General features: G+C 36.8%; 1 protein-coding gene across 8 annotated transcripts in view; it reads left to right on the top strand.

Moving 5' to 3' along the window:
• The window catches only part of LOC102226981 (CUB and sushi domain-containing protein 3), a 392,616-nt gene that overhangs the window by 90,340 nt on the left and 285,057 nt on the right, over positions 1 to 17,219 (top strand). For all 8 annotated transcript variants that reach the window (XM_023345230.1, XM_023345235.1, XM_023345233.1 and 5 more), the window contains one exon: positions 574 to 796. In XM_023345230.1, coding sequence (XP_023200998.1) covers positions 574 to 796 — 223 coding nt within the window. The remainder of the gene's footprint in view (positions 1 to 573; positions 797 to 17,219) is intronic.

The following is a 17,219-nucleotide window of genomic DNA, read 5'->3' as shown; positions in this document are numbered from 1 at the left end:
AGCTTTTCTAAATGCGTTCCATTAATGTTTCATACAGAAGTATAACATTGACCCATTTAGAGCTATTCATGCTTTGACTTTCTACTTCGTTTATCAATGTCTCTATATGAAAAATGTATAGGCAGTATTTGAAGATGTGCAGATGTGGGCATTCATGTAATCCATCAGTGCTTCTTACTTTTACATTACATGTACATTGGGATCACTATTGCAAGATCCATTTTTATGGAAGTGCAAGAGCAATAGATCTACTTACCAAGAACTTTTCCAGCACCTCTCTCATGGAGAAAAAAACAAGTAAATCTAAAACTAAATCTTATTCAAATGGGGACACACAGTAGGAGTGTCACGGTCAGTCAATAATTCAACACCCACTGGATTTGCTAGCAGTGCTAAGAAAAAAGATATTGCAGAACTTCAGCCATTGGTATTTTCATGTGTCAGATTCGATACAAGTCAACAGAGCAGGGTCAAAAAGACACCGCAGTTGACCTTAAGTCTGTGAACAAGTAAGCTTGGTGTAATTAATTATGAGTATTTAATTAAATATGTGCTGTCTCTTTTTATTCACAGGCTTCATCTATACCTGTGGGGGTACACTAAAAGGACGAAATGGCAGTATAGAATCGCCTGGTTTCCCCTATGGCTACCCCAATGGAGCAAACTGCACCTGGGTTATTGTTGGGGAAGAAGGAAGTAGAATCCAGCTCATCTTCTTGTCATTTGCCATAGAAGAAGAATATGACTTCCTGTCCTTGTATGATGGACACCCCCACCCTGCTAACTTCAGAACAAGGTAGGAAAAGTGCTCTCAGTTTTAGTTAATTAATATCTGAACAATTCCTTTGCATGATATGTTTTTGGTGGATTACCATAGTCATGGGAAGTAACACTGTTATAGTAATAGCTGACTGTTTACTTTTTATTTCACAAGCTTTAACATCATCTACGCAGTTCCAAAATGAGCCCAACACAATCTTTTAAAACCTGGTTATGCTGTGAGATAATGAAAATTCTTCTTTTTTTATCATAAAACATCATGTATAGAAGTGTAAATTAATCAGAAAATATGCCATTTTTTATTTAAAGTTTAAAAGTTGTACTGATAGACACTTTTTACAGGTTCATGTTGCTTACAGCTAAATGGTCATTAAGAGCAAACAGAGAGAAAAAAAATGAAATTTCTGCTGGTTTGTTTTTCCCAGTCAAAGCCATTGGAGGAAAATAAATGACCCACAACAAGAGGTTGCAGCCCTTTTGTGGCACACGCTTCCCTTGGCTCAATCAGTGCCACTGTGGGTCGCCCTTAATTATGGAATCATTTTATTGAGTTCCTTCTGTGAGAAACACAATAACCAGAATTAAAATCATTCATGATACACCATAGTCCCCACCTTCCCTTATGGTTTTATCTGCCAATCAATAGAGCCTAAAAGCCTTTGTGCTTGACTTTATTCATTTAACTCTGGAATTGAAATATCAAGTTAATAATTAACCTATAAATTTAGGTTTTATTTTTAAATCATTGGATTCTCACTTTTGAAACACCCTGTTGTGAAAACTGACTAGAAAAAAACCCCTCACAGTTCCTTTTATGCTGTTCATCTCAATACAATTTTATTTTTATAAGGGGATTTCCCCTGCAAGAAAGTGGTCAATGCTATTAGATTTTTAATTATTCGTCACAAGAGCTGATGACTCCTTATCTATAATTTCCAGAAAAGAAGGTCTTAGCAAGCAGTGGCATGTGTTTAAAACACACTTCTACATTGTCCCAGCGGTAAATAAATTGTACTAAATTTGGATGTTTGCTATAGGGCCAAACAACAAACATATACTGTCAAAACATGACATAACTTTATACTAATTTGCTGTTTTGTTTGATCCTTGGAAAAAATTCTTCTCGGATGTGCTCAGAAGTCATTAAACATGTAAGCTAGAGAAATGAGCAACCAACTGAGATTTAGTCTCTTAATTCCGTTTAGGATTATGTGGATGTGAAATTCCACGTGGAACTAAATCCTGGAATCAAGTGTATCCAACCTTAAAGCAAAGTAGGCTCAACACAAGACATGCTTCTCCTTGTTCTTTTTCATCAAGAAACCTGCTTCCGTCACACATATCTGATTTTTGCATTTGGCTGCAGAATGCTGTAGCTCACAGGTGTCGGACTCCAGTCCCGGAGGGCTACTGCTCTGAAACTTTTAGATGTGCCTCTGCTGCACCACACCTCAATAGAATAATTAGGTCATTAAGGCTCTGGAGAACTGATCTACACAAGGAGGAGGTAATTTAACCATTTCATTCCAGTGTTTTGTACCTGTGGCACATCTAAAAACTGCAGGACAGCGGCCCTCGAGGACTGGAGCTTGACACCCCTCCTCTAGCTGATGTTGAAAAACAAACAAGCAAAAAAAACACGAACTGGTTGAAAATAAGAAATCCATCTTGGCATGTAAAAATTAAGTACTACTTTTATCATAGTCATTTCTTTTTACTATGTCGTACTTCTGTCGCATGGATTTTCATAATATTTTTGCTACATTACAGCCACACACCTGATTGTGTTTCACTGGGGTTTTATATAATAGAACAACACAAAGTTGTGCATAATGAAAATAGAAGGTCACAACATTTTAACTTTCTTTCTTTTATAAATAAAAAGCCTAAAGTTTGGTTTGCATTGTCATCCCCTCTGAGTAAATATCTAAATAAAACTGCAGGTGTTTTGGTGTCGTGCTTCTGCCAGACTTGCACATCTAGAGATATAAAAAAAATGCTGCTACTTTTCTGCTTATAGCTCAAGTCCAGTGAGATTGGATAGAAAGCGTCTGAAAATACCAACTTTCAAGCCATCCCACAAAATCTAACTTGGATGTGGGTCTGCCCTTTAACTGGACCATTCAAACACATTAATTCCATTTAGGAAATTAATGTGGAAGAATCCTGTATTTTGATTCTTCCAGAGTAGCTCTGTGTTTTAATTTGTGGTATTGCTTCATTTGAGTCACTTTGGCAGTCATGTCTTGGTAGGTTCACTGTTGTGCCATACTTATTGCAGTTTTGGGTGATGGGTTAAGCAATTCTCCGTGAGAGGTTGGGATATGTTTTTATAACCCAGCCCTGCTTTAGTCTTCTACTGACCATTAACCTTAACCTGTATGCTGTGTTCCTTGGTGTTTATAATGCTGCTTGTTCACTAATGTTTTCTAACATACATCAAATGCCCTCACAGATTTCTTTTATTTACTCTGAAATTAATATGCAGACAGGTTATGTACTAATTAGGTTACATCTAAGCGAAGTTGGTTGCACCTGATTTAAATGGGACTGAATACAACTGCATACCAAACATCCGCATTAGATTTAGATTTAGAAAAAAAAAAGAAAACTATTTTTATTTCATTTTTTGTACTTGTATTCCATCTGTTTTGATCATTTAAATATTAACATTTTAAGGCTAATATACATTAAATATCATTATAGAAAACTATCTTTCAAGTCACAGCACCAATAATAAAGTGTTACCAATCTGTTTATATGTATGAAAGAGCTTTTATTAAATACGGAAATGCCAATAAAATACTGCCTGGATGCCTGACCTAGAGGCCTGTGACAGTCTATTATTGAGGTGTGAAGTGTCGCAGATGACATGGAAGGATTTCAGTCTCACTCAGTGTCGATGTCTTCAAAGGTTTGAAAGAGCTGTCCTGGTAAAGTGTTCAGCTAAATGAATCATTATCTGTCGCAGGCAGATATATTTTTGTATCAGGTGATGACGTTGCCTTTCATGAGACACTTCTCACAAAGGACATGTCACTTACAGTCAAGTGTCGGCCTCCAATTTTAGCAACTGTTAAGAAGTAAAATCTACTTCTTCTAATTCAGAGCATCTAAGTTTTCAATTCCTGATGAAAAGCTTTTCCTTTTGCATTTGGTAATTAAAAAAATGGAAAAAAGAGGGGAGAAACTGGCAACATATGGATCTGAAATTCGGGTCAAGTTGGTGAAGGAGCCGTTTTGCTGCTGTTTTAATTATTAGGAGTCAAGTTTTAGATTATGTAATTGCTAGATCTGTCAAGCACCACATAGCTACTTCAAACACTGAAGTAGCTACTTCATACACTGATGCTCAATGCTGTTGGGCATTAGTAATCAAGGTGTTAATGGTAATGTACTGGTTCTGCTTTTGATTCTGGTTCTGTCAGAGATAAACAGGTTTAGACCTTATTTCAGGAACCTGTCTCTTAAAATAGACTTTCTCAAGAAACATAATGCTTAAAAGCAATAAATCCCTAAACAATTACCAATAAACTGTTCTTCCTCATGATGGGGAAGTAATTGGAAGTTGATGTTTCTGGATACTTTCACTGTATATGCGTACTGACAGGTCAAATGAGCTTGTTCAGGATTGAGCAGATAAAGTGGTATAAAATGCTTTTTTTTATCACAAATAAGCGCAGGGCTCTGGAGAAGCAGCTACTGTTTTCAGCCATTGTCACAGTTTGAAAATCAATACAAATATATTGCCCTCTTCCCTGAATTTACTTCCATTCCCCATCATGATGGACTGGAGTCCAGACCATTGGTCACAGAGCAAATGGCAGCATACCCTCCACACTGGTTCCCAGTATGTTCAAGAGTTTATTCCTTGAAAATGTATCCCTTCGTGGTTATTACTACACTGAAATTGCAAATAAGATTGCCATATTTCAAGATGAAAGTGGAAGTGGTGAGCTAACATAAAAGCATTGTCTAGAATTAGTACCATGGTTAATGCTTCATATTTGGAGTTCCCTATAGCCAGAGAGTTTAAGATTAACAGAAAAACTTTAAACTTCAAATCAGTTAATAATCAGTCAGTACTTAAATCAGTCAATGTTGGTTAGATGAATAAACTTAGACCTGCACTATAACTGATCAATACGTGTATAGAGGCAAAACCTAGAAAGCAAATTGAATTACTTTGTGTGTGACTGGTGATACAAATAAAATTGTGCCTTGCCTTAAAATGTCTGAGGCCCTGAATGAAAGGTGTTGCTACACACATCACTTTACCAAAGAAAGCTCCTGTAAAAAAACAATACGCCCACAGCTGTGTTGGTCAATTAAAGAGTTTATTTCTCACCAACAGCTGTTTTTACTGTTTCACAGTCTAGTTTGTTCATCAAAACAATATCCAAAAACAGGTTCTATAGTAACAGTTTTTTATAATTTTGTTGTCAACCGACACCTGTTTCCTGATGGGAATTCCTCTTTCAAGAACAGGCAGAGGGTTCAATTCACTTCTCACTATTATGTCTATAGATATAAAGGGAGTCATCCGGATGCTTGGTCTGTTGCTGAAAAGCAATTTTCTCATTATGTGGAATGAACTGTGCTTGTTTGGTTCAGCAGGCATCATTTTTAATCAACCAGCTTCACTAATCAGCCCTTTTTTGGACAATCCTCAGATACCCCTACAGATTTAATGTAAAAAATGAATGGAGTTGAATAGTCTACTAAGGAGTCAGAGTGGGATTTTGGTGCTTTTTATCCGATCACTGTTTTAACAGGCGACATCCAAGAGAACAGAGGTGAAGTGAGAAGGTTTAAGATGCCCTCTGTATTCCTATTGGTTTATTAGGATTTTCTGTTCATCCAAAATAACATGGAATGATCTTAGGATTGTGTTCACGTGTGTTGTTGTGTGTGTATGTTCTTGTCAGTTAGGAAGATTTATAGCCCACATCGACACAATCGCCCCACTAGTTAAGCCAAATTACCTCTGCTGTCTCATTTTCTCTCGCTTTCTCTTTTTCACCATTTTCTGTCTCCCTCTTCCTTTCCTTCACATGTGCACAGGCACCCCCACACACACACACACACACACGCACACACACACCCACACACACACACACACACTCCAAGATAAACATGAACACGGCCACAGGGCTAAATGATAATTTAAAGGTCAGAACCATTAACAGGAAAATTGTAATTATCAGGACTGTGATTAACATGGATAACTCACATTCACATGATTGTCCAGACCCACAAAATATACAAGCACAACTCACACAAACCAGTCTCTCTCTGAGAGACCTCTGTCCAGGTTCCAACCATTACTCCCCATACCATTGTGCTGTTGCAGTTTAAGCAAAGACCATCTCTTTATGATTTGTCAGTGTTTTTCTTATGAAACATAAACGCCCATAAAAGAACATGAAGGTATTTTATATATTTAATATGGATGCGTGTGAAATTTTCACATTACTGACAAAATAGGCTTTTAACAAAATACAGCGTTTTTTTTTTATTTGTATGTCTCACTCGCACAGACCCTTTTTTGTATTTTCAAAGGTAATTTATGACTGCACTAAGAGTAGAAATTGGAATTTGATTAATTATTATTAAACTTAAGCCAAAGAATATTAGTCAGGTGGCATTTGTTTTGCATCACGTCTTACATAAATCAAAATAATTAATCCGAATAAATTATCTATCATCCTTTCTGACATGACTCAACAAGCAATTAACAATGGTACATAAGTGTCGATGGTAGCACACTCCTTAAATATAATGGAGGAGAGTCCAAGTTAAATTAGGAAGAAAGCGGGATATTGTGCGACATAAGGCAGAATTGAGAGTTAGTTATGATATTAATGGAACTGGCCCAACCTCCCAACCTCGCTGTATATGTGTTACTGGGTCAAGGAATATAAAAAGACCTCAATATCAAAGGTAAGAAGGTGCAGAGACAAGATATTTTAAATTGGACCTACAAAGAAAAACAAATGCTTTGCAAGTTCAAAGGCAGTTGGTCTAAAATCCCAAAATGATAGACTGAAGTAAATCAAGACACGACTGCGGTTGCTGTCAAACTGTTACAGATCAAGGGTGAAGAGGCAGGATGAAGAGAGGCTATGTAAACAAAGATGCACTACAAATGGAAGGAGAGAAGAAAGGACGGCATATAGTCAGGAGGATGATTCAGCAGAGGTGGCAATAATTAGTACAGAGCAGACGGGATGGGTCAACCCAGAGACTGCACACAAGGGAAAGTCAATTTTTGGCACACTACAAGAAATTACGTAAATGACAAAACAGTATAGAAGGACTTCAGATTCTAATTTCCTACTGTTGCCACTGAAGTCATCTCAACTAAAAACCATAAACATACCAATTAATTCTTAATTTGAAGCATTTAAGATTCCACAGCTAAATGAGATAGCCCCTTAGCATCCTAATAGGTTATACATTTGAATGATTTCCTTGACTGTGGCAAGTCAAGATGTGTGGTCAGTTACATTTTCACATTCAGCCTGGCTGGTTTAGAAAGCTGTATTTTTGCTTAATAACCTAAAGCTTTATTTGAAAGCTGGAGTTTTATTTCCAAAGTGATCTTTGTCTAATGTTAAAATGCATAAAACAGATTATGTAAGACAAAAATAAAGTTTTTCACAGCTGTAGCCGGGTTGCATTTTATACGTTGAATTATTAAAAAAAAAAAGAGAGAGAGAGAGTTGTGCCCAGTGAGGAACAAGGGAAGCTCGTTGCCTGAGTCACCTGAATAAAGGATAATAAGAGTAATCTGTGGGATCTGGACAGTCGATTCATACATATCTATAATCTCTTCATTAGCAGCAGCTTCATACAAGTCATTAGTTCTTATTTCATAAGTCACATTAAATTTCAGCTTTTGATTGTGCTCAGCAAAGGCTTTTGAAGAGAGAATATTTTGCAATTGGATGAGATTTGATTTAAAAAATGACAGGGCCGAGTGTTCTTTGTTTTCAAACCTGAAGTGCCTTTGCTCTCGGTTCTAACAAGGTTATTTGCAAACCTTAAAAAAAGAAGCAACAATCGGAATAGAAGGCAGGACTATAGCAAGTATGGAATTTCTACCCAACATGGTAATCTTGCTCTTTCCACTATCACGCATGTTTTAATGCACTTCTCAAAATGTACTCTCTGCTCTACTAGAGTTAATGGTTAATTTCTGTGATGGACCCTGCCTCATTGGAGAAACAGTCCATGAAGAAAATATGTGAGAGAGAAGGGGAATGCTCAAAAGTAATGATAGGTATTCTGTTTTCAACTCGGTGAGTCTAAATTGGATAGAGAAGGGCATTATTCTCTGCAGGTGGTACAATTGACCTTCACAAGAGCAATTATTTTCCTTTCAACAAGAAGAAAGTAAGAAAAAGGGGATAAAGAAGCGTAAATTTGTTTTTACATTTGAAAATTCTGTCATACTTCATTATGACTGTCAGTACAGAGTGAGTTTAATCCCATTCTGCTTAGAAAAGTTTGATATGAGATGATAAACTGCACCTGGTTAAGTTGAAATGTGTATATACTTAAAAACTCAGCATTCAGTAAATGATTGTTTTTTAAAACATTTTTCATTTCTCTTTGCCTGTGATTTTATGTTTTTGGTATTTCCTTTAATTTTCCAAGGTTTTTGTGGAAAGGAAATAGAAAAATGTAACAAATGCACGATGAACCATAATGACCAGACATGAACGAAATGCTACATTTAGAGACTTTCTATGTTCCTCAGGGCTAGTATATGACAAAAATAATTATTCGCAACATTCACTTTGGAGTTCTCTGGAAGATTTGTTTTACAAATTTGTCCTAAAATTTCTGCAAGGCCTCGTAGTAAGACAGTTTTGTAAAACGGCAGTTAAGCATGCATGCGGGGAAAAGCTGATGCCTCTATGTTCATTTCTGCTGACCTTATTACTGGTTCCCTGTGAAGTGTCACCAGTGTGGATTTGTTCAACTAGTAGCCTTGCTATGAACTCAAAACCAGTCATCATGTCTGACGTACCTGCTATTCTAGATGTGCTATAAAAGAAGCACAGCAGTTTCAATGGAATGCTTTTTGCATCACCTCCTTCTTGTCTGAGACACATGGTCCTCTCAAGTTCTCTCCCTTTGATTTTCAACTCAAAGAACATATTTCCGACTCTAAATTCTTTGATGCGTATACAGTGTCTTTTGTAAGAAAGAAAAATGTCCATGTATCCCTCAACAAACTTCATTGTTTTTGCTTAAATCAAGAACATAAAATGAAGACACAAATGTTGCTTAAATGCAAAGTGAGAATGATGTACACAACACAACAAAATGAAAACACAAATTGTAATTTGTAAAGAAGAGGTACTTCATGTGTGCCCCTCTTTGCAATATTCTCTTTTAATGAATTAGACATCACAAATATGTATGACAATCACATACAAATAATTCAATTTATAATACTGTTGAAAGTAAACTTGTCCGTTTAAAAACGACACCAAACTACAGTGCATTGCTTAACTAATGGCTGTGTTAAACTCGAAGCAAATTTACAGAATGTCTAATTTGTTTATTTATTTTACTAAATATATCTTCATGAAACTAAAATAACCTCACCCTGTTCTTCCTGCAGATGACCTCCCTTGGCAATGAATCCAAAATAGTTTCTGAAATAGAGACATGACTAGAGATTAGAGAGATTGCAGGAACGTTCTAATGCAGAAAAGGGGACCAAAGGTGGAAGAGCAAGAAAATAGTTGAGTGAACATAAAAGGAAGAAATGACACTCATTTCATCAATGTAGCAATGATGGAGAATAACTTTGTGTTTTCCATGCATCTCTAATTTGGAGGAAACTGCAGAAAGAGAAAGCAGCTTTATGGTGCCAAAAGCATGAGGTGGATTTGTGATTCAGACTTCCGGAGTCATATTTTGCTGCAGTTACTGTTGCAAGTCTTTTGGGGGTATGTCTCCACCAGCTTTGAACATTTTTGCTGCCGTTTGTTTTTTAACAGAATGGCTTACGCTAAGTCAGATTGAATGGAGAGCATCTTTGATCTTCAATTTCCACAGATTTTAATTTGGATGTTGGTTTGATCTCTGACTGGGCCATTGCGAGAAATGAATATATTCTGATGTAAACCATCTTATTGTAAGTCTCCCTGCATGGTTATGATTGTCCTGCTGGAAAGTGAACCTCTGCCCCAGACTGAAATACGCCAAAAAGCTGTTCCACTGTCTCATCAAACCAGAGTGTAATATTAAACATTACAATAAAAAGGCTGGTCCAAGACTAGATAATATTCAAGGCAATTCCCTGAATGTAACTTCTAGTTTCAAAACTAGAGTGCTAATCTCAAGTTAGCTGCCTTAAAAAGGAGCTCTGTTTGTGAGTTTGATGTCATGCCTCAGGCTTCTGAGGTCTTGAACTTGACTTGCCCACTCTAAGAGTATCAGAACTGAAAAACATGTATTACATGGATGATGTGATGGAACATGAGTTGCAACGCCTGGAAGCCACAACGCATGTGCCAGCGAAAAAACACCACAAGCGAGACACGTGCATATCACGGTATGTCAGAAAAAGTAAGATCTGGTCACGCCAATCTCTTTCTTTTGAGTGCTCTTCTTCTGGCTCTCCTTCCAGTTCTTGCCTTGACCCAGTTTGTATCTGCAATCTTCTGCAACACCAATTTTACACCTGGCTAAGTCACACCAACAGGACACAGTCGCAAAACTAGAGACAGAGCCACAAACTGAACTCACACAAGCGGCAGAAACGCACAGAGGCATAGAGGGAGACATGCATGCTCTGCTCCAAAGGCCCAGGAGGAAAGTGCACACAAAGGCCATGGGAAACAGCAGTGTGATTGGTGTGAAAATAAACAAATTTGGTCTTTGATGTTGGGACAATATTTGCAAGCAATCGAGAGCACTTTTCGGGGAGGAAAAGCAAGGCGTGCAAACGTAGATGTGCTCGCGTGCACCTTGGTGTTAAAGGGAGTGGTTTGTGTGAGCGTGAATCGAGGTGTGTTTACCCCTGAGGTAGTGGTATTTCATCTCCTCCCGCATCAGTTCTGCCCTGTAGGCGGTAAGAGGTGCGTGTGGGGAAGTGGAGGCATGTGTGCGTGTGTGTGCTGAAAGATCCAAAAACACTTTACCAAGGTTAAATGAGACATTAAAGAAGGAAAAAAAGAATATATATGGGTATCTTTTAGCAGCAATGTATAACACCTTACAAAAGGATGCACACTTTTTGAACTTCAGAAGTGTCATGGATTTGTATTTAGTCTCCTTCATTTCAGTACTCTAAAAAAAATTCTAGTACAAGCAATAAGAAAGATGTCGGGGAACAAACAGAAAACAAAAACCCAGGAACAAACTAGACAGATCAGTGATAAAGTTGTTGAAAAGTTTAAAGTAGGTTTGGGTGATAAGAATTGAAAACATCACAAAGCACTCTTCATTTCACTATATGAAGATAAAGCAACAGGAGCAAAAATCAGCAAAGGCTCCAAGAGGCCCATTGTAACTCTAGAGGAGTTGCAGATATCCACAAATCAAATGCATGAATTCATAAAGGAGCAATCACTGGAAATGGCCACCAATAGTTCCATTTGGAGCTCAGCACAAGCCAAGTAGAAGAGACGTCAAATAGGTGAATGTGCTTTGTTCAATAATGTGATTTTACAAAGTATTGACACATGTAGTCAGAGTATATTTTGGAATCTCAATGGTTAGTTTTGTTTTGTATATTTACTTTTGAGTCATTGCATATAGGGTTCTGCGAGTACCTACAATCTGGATGCAAATGCTCACATCTTTAAAGCTGTTTATGTAAAAAAAACAAAAAAGGAAGGAAGGAAGGGAAAAAAAGAACGTAAGAAAACAACATGGAAAATATGCATAAATTATCCCAGCTTGTAACAGTCCCTTTGGACATGAATTAACTTGCAAATAAACCATGTCAACTTTCTTGCAGTGTTTTTTTTTTTTTTTCTTGTCTTGTAAACACATTTTGGAACAGCTGGGGGTCCATCAGGTGTCCAATTTGGCGTAAAATGTAGCTGAAAAATTTTTTGTGAAAATGTCCTGCTTTGATTTGTGTATAATTGCAAACTCTTGCACATAAATTGTTAAAAAAAAACAAAAAAGAGACACCTACTGGAGTTCAAATGAGTGCTTTAGAGGTGAGGCTTTTAATGGAGGTTGCAGACTTTAATGCCATACACTTTTAAGAAAATTGACATTCTTTTCTTTCTCCTTGCTTAAGGATCAAAATGTCATATTAATGTAAATTGAATGATAAAATTTTGGAAGAGAAAAGGTTTTAACGTGTTCTCTGAAGATCGATTCTGACAACCTAATAATATGCATTATTAGAATGCATGTATGTCTGAAACCCTGGTTTAATGCACATTATCCTTGTTTTCTTTTACCAAATCTGACTCAGGCTAAGGTCTGCTTTGCACAAGATGCCTATAATTCACTCAGTTTATTATTCTGCTTCTCTCTTTTTTTTATTTCCATCTCTGTCTCTTTATTAATTAAACCCCCCACTTCCAACCCATCTGCTTGTCTTTCAGTTCATCCTGTAAAAGTAATGAATTCTGATCTGCTCAATTCTTTCCGTTTAGACTGGCAAATATTACGGTGTAATTATTACTGTACTGTGAGCGGTGATGTGTGTCAGTCATAAGCCAGATCTGATGGCCATCAAGATCCTTCGTAGCTAATCAGAGATCTCCTTTTTGTCACAATGTTAAGAGGTTTTTTGCAAGATGTGTTAATCCACCTCAGGGTAAATTGCTTTTGCGTCCCTTTTCTATTAAAGTGGGAAAATTAGTTTAAAGGCAGTAAATCTGGAGAATGTGTCATTATTAATTTATTTTTATGTGTCTAATTAGGCCACTTACTTAAGGTCATATTTGATGTTGAACAGGAGTGAACATAAAAACCCAAATATGCCAACAAAAACATATTTGAAGCCATGTCAGCAACATGGCTTTAAATGTTGCTGACATTGAACCCAGCAACATTTTCCTTGTGTTTGGATGTGTCATCCATATGCAAATGGTGCTTGCGGTTAGGAAAAAGTCTGTTATGTAGTAGTGGTTTTCTAAGAAAAAATATTAATCTCTTGAAGTCTAACTGGTTTTTGTTCAGGAATATGCTTCAGCCATATTTCTATGGACTTAAAACAGTTTCATGGTCACTGCTGAAGAAAACTGTTCCCAAAGAATGACAGTGCCACTACCATGTTTCACCTTGTGGAAGGTGTGTTTACAGAGAAATTTGTAGTACTATTTTGGCTTGCAACCTCCAAATGGGACCAGAGGCTGTGTTTCAGTAATAGTTCTTCTTTTGTACAGTCCATAAAGATTTACTGATAAACTGTTTTCTCTATAGAGAACCTCCAACCTTAGCTGTGAATATCTACTGCTCATCCAGAATTAACACGAGGTGTTTAGCTTCTCTGATTGATGCTATCCTTGCCTCACCAGTCTGTTTATGGGAGACCATGTCTCTGTAGATTAAGAGTTGCGCCATGATTGTTTTATTTTCAGATGACTGATCGAAGAATTCCCCATAAGGTGTTCAAAACTTGAGGTATTGATTTGTAACCTAAACCTGCTTGCTACATTTTCACAATGATATCCCTGACCTGTCTGCTGTGTTCCTCTGACTGCATGATGCTTTTTGTTTACCAGTGTTCTCTAACAAATCTCTGAGGCCTTCATAGAACCAATTGATTTATCCTGAGATTAAAATTAGACGCAGGTTGTTTTTTTTTACTTGGATGACTTCTAAAGACAGTTGACTGCAGTTTTGTCTAATGGCATCAGAATGTATGGAGATTAATGTTGCATTCATTTTTAACTTTCAGTACCAAATATTTTCTTATCATGAATTTTTCTTGTGTGCAGAAATCTTAAGATTTGTTAAAGCTTGATGTCTTAATGTCTCTTTTTAAGATCTCTCAACATTATCGATTGTGACCATCCTGTGCAAAATGTTAACATGCTACTATAATATTGTAGAACTGTTGGTGGCTAAATAGCATTCCCACCAGGATGCCTTGTAGTCCCCTGACACATATGTGCAGTACATACAGTACGTACAGACTCGTTCAGGCGGTACCTCAAGGGCAATCACCCAGGTGTCAGGTTTTTTTTTTTTTTTACCTCAGGGAAAAGATCACTATGATCAGCCCTAGAGCCAACCCACTGTCCCTGGAGGAAAGGATGGATACACTGGCTCACAATACATACAGATTAAAGAGAATAAGACAAAGCCACAAGCAACGGTAAAAAGGATGTGAAGAAAGGACAGTTTGGGATTGAGTGTACGTAGGAACACAGAGGAAACAAGGAGACAAAAAAAGATTAAACAAAAAACGAAAAGGTTATTGCAGTACTGTTTTCTACTGGCTGATCTGAACCCTGCATTGAATGCTTTCTTTTTTCTAGGAAATTTGAAGATGTGTGAAAGCTTTCTCTGCAAGATTTGGTCAAGCATAGCAGTTGTTCCTCTCTGAGAAATGATGCCAGCTAATCAGTAACACAAACACTAACTTCAAAAGACTAAAATGTCTTCATATATACAGTACATTGGTTTTTATCCTAAATTCCAACTTTTCCTTATTATATGCAGATATAATTAGTTTGCTGATACTCATGGATCCTGAAAGCTTTCACAATGCTTGTTTTTTTTTTTTTTAAAGCACATGGCATTTGTCCACACAACAATTTCTTGATTGACTCCTCTAGCCTCCCACCATGTCTCTGGAATATTTTGCAAAGTGAATCACTTTTCTTTCTTATTATGAGGAAATATCCAGATGAAGCTCCTCTAACGGGAAGTTTTTACTTTGAAGAATGCACTCATCAGTACTCTGTGTGTTGACGTGGGATGAAAGAGGAATTATCCCTTTTTAGTGTTGCATAACACAAACGGCGGAGATGTAGTTGCTATGACTCATTTCCATGACATTCTTGTTATCCTGGTCTTTTATAACAAAAAGTAAGAGACGGAGGTGTTTTGACTTGGTTAATCTTGCTTTTTAAAATCCTTTCACATTGTGAGATTACAGATTTTTAACTTTCTAAAATGCAGTGTGAAGCTTAATCAGCGCGAATACTTTGCTAATATTTTCCTTGTAACTCATGCAGAAAATGCATCTAAATTATGGGAAAGTTTTGAAGAGTGTTAATGGGAAGCTTTATAAAATGAAACAAAGAGCATTTCCACACAAAAACATGTTAGAGAGTGCAACATTTTGAGATTGAGGTGGAAGATTCCTGTCCAGCAGGACAACCACACTAAACAATAGTATGGCTTGAATCAAGACATCTATGGCCCAGGCAAAGTCCAGATCCAACTTTAATTGTTCAAATCATAGACTTAAATAATTTTTCTCGTTTATGAGAGACATAGGTTTATTAGTAGGCAAAATCCACCAACAGATGATGTTTAGCACCTCGCCACTTTGTTGTGTTGCATAAATGCTCAGAGCTGGAACTTTAAGTTCAGCTTGACAGATGGATTTCAGTAAAAATTAAACTCAACTTGGCTCTGTTGTTTGGACCTAAACCTGTCACTCTGTCTGCACCATTTGTAGTTGTGTGTTTAACTATTTTCAAATATATTAGAAAATCTAATCAACACCTACAAGACCAACCCTTTTACCACTCTTTACTCCTGTCATTTAGTTAATTTCTCATGTGTGCATACACAAACACAGATGCACGTCATTTGAGATTATTTGAGTTCTGGTAACACTTTCAGTCCCTGACCCAGAGGGAAACTAAAAGAACAGAGAAGAGACAGACGGGTATAATGATACATAAACACTAGAACACAAAGAGCATTACAACAATGCTTTTCTCTCTGCTCGGTTGCTCTCTCCATTATCCTTCAAGGCAAAAATACAAGAATTCAATTAAAAAACCATGTAGTGACCTTAAAACACATGCACATGCATGGACACCCACAAGCTTGACATATCAATTAATCACTGTCTGTCACTTGACCATTATAGCCTGTGTACCCTCAATGGGCCAAGGGAATTGTATAAATATAGACTGTTTTATGAAATGTCATTCTGCTATAAATGGCCTCGGCTAAACCTGTAACAGATTGTTTCTCAGTTGACATCTTCATGCCAATATCAGCATGCAGTACTGCAGATGGAGTATTTACATATAAGGATATACTTTGTCGCACTATGGACAAGCAATGGATGATTAACTTAGTAGTCATTGAAGAATTGAAAAACTTAATCCAATTATTGTTTTGATAAGTAGTATTCATGCAACCTCAATGTGGCAATAATATCCATATTTAGCAGCTATACTTTGAAGTCGGTCTAGCTTGACAAACATTAATAGAGCAATTACTCCATGGATGTACCCCTACTACAAAGCTTATCCAACTTGCAGCTCAAATACTTTAGCTATGACCCAATGTTTTTGTTTTTTTTAGTCAGACTATACACTATGCAGGTGGTTTACTCAACTTAATTTGCTGAAGGCCTGAAACAAAAATCAAGCTATCTTTATATCCTGGTGATTATCTGACTAGTTGCAAGCACTCAAAAAGCCCTGAAATTTCACTCTGAGATTATCCATAAACATAAAAAAGCTAGACAGTGGCATCACAGCTACAATCCTAAAACACAGTTCTGAATTCAACAACCTTGGGAGTGTGTAATTTCGCATTCTGTGATGCAAATGTATAATTTAGAACCGGAGTGTATCAAAAGGGTGTGATGTGACAGGTGTTGATGTTGAAGAAAATGCCCTTTTCTTCTCTTATGAACCCACCTATTGTTCTTTTCAGTATGCGAACAGAGATTACAAAAGGCATCCGATTCTCTTGACATTAGAAATGAAAGTTCATCAGATGGGGAAAAAGACAAAACTGTAATAAATAAAAGCCTCATTTGCAACACTTTCGTCATTACACCCAAGATGAACATTTTATGACATCTGCTGCATGCATTGTCTTGGTAGCTTAGTGATACAAGAAAACATTTTCATTTAATAGAGAGCTAGAGCACATTTCAAGGTGAAAAAATTTCATTTGACTGTACTGCACTTTATGCTTATACGCTTACTTGGAGTTTTCATCTATGCTGAGCTTTGAAAATGTCTATAGTACTGCTGTTTCTATGAATGATAGATAAAGTTTATTGTAGCAGAATAAATAATCAGTCCCTCATCCCAGTCTATGGTTTTCAAGATTGTTGATGTTTCTACAGATTTCAGAGTTGTGTATAGTTTTTTTTTTTTTTTTGTCCGAACGTTTCTGTTTTAGTTTGATCTGTACAAAGTTAATGACATGGTGAAAACCTGTGACGTTATGTATAAACTCTAAACTTTTTTTTAAGGTTTTGTTGGCTCTAGTGGCCTTTATTTGAAAATAGTTCGACA

Source organism: Xiphophorus maculatus, chromosome 13, assembly GCF_002775205.1.
Source record: "Xiphophorus maculatus strain JP 163 A chromosome 13, X_maculatus-5.0-male, whole genome shotgun sequence".
Lineage (NCBI taxonomy): Eukaryota > Metazoa > Chordata > Actinopteri > Cyprinodontiformes > Poeciliidae > Xiphophorus > Xiphophorus maculatus.
This window is presented reverse-complemented; position numbering and strand designations above follow the sequence as displayed.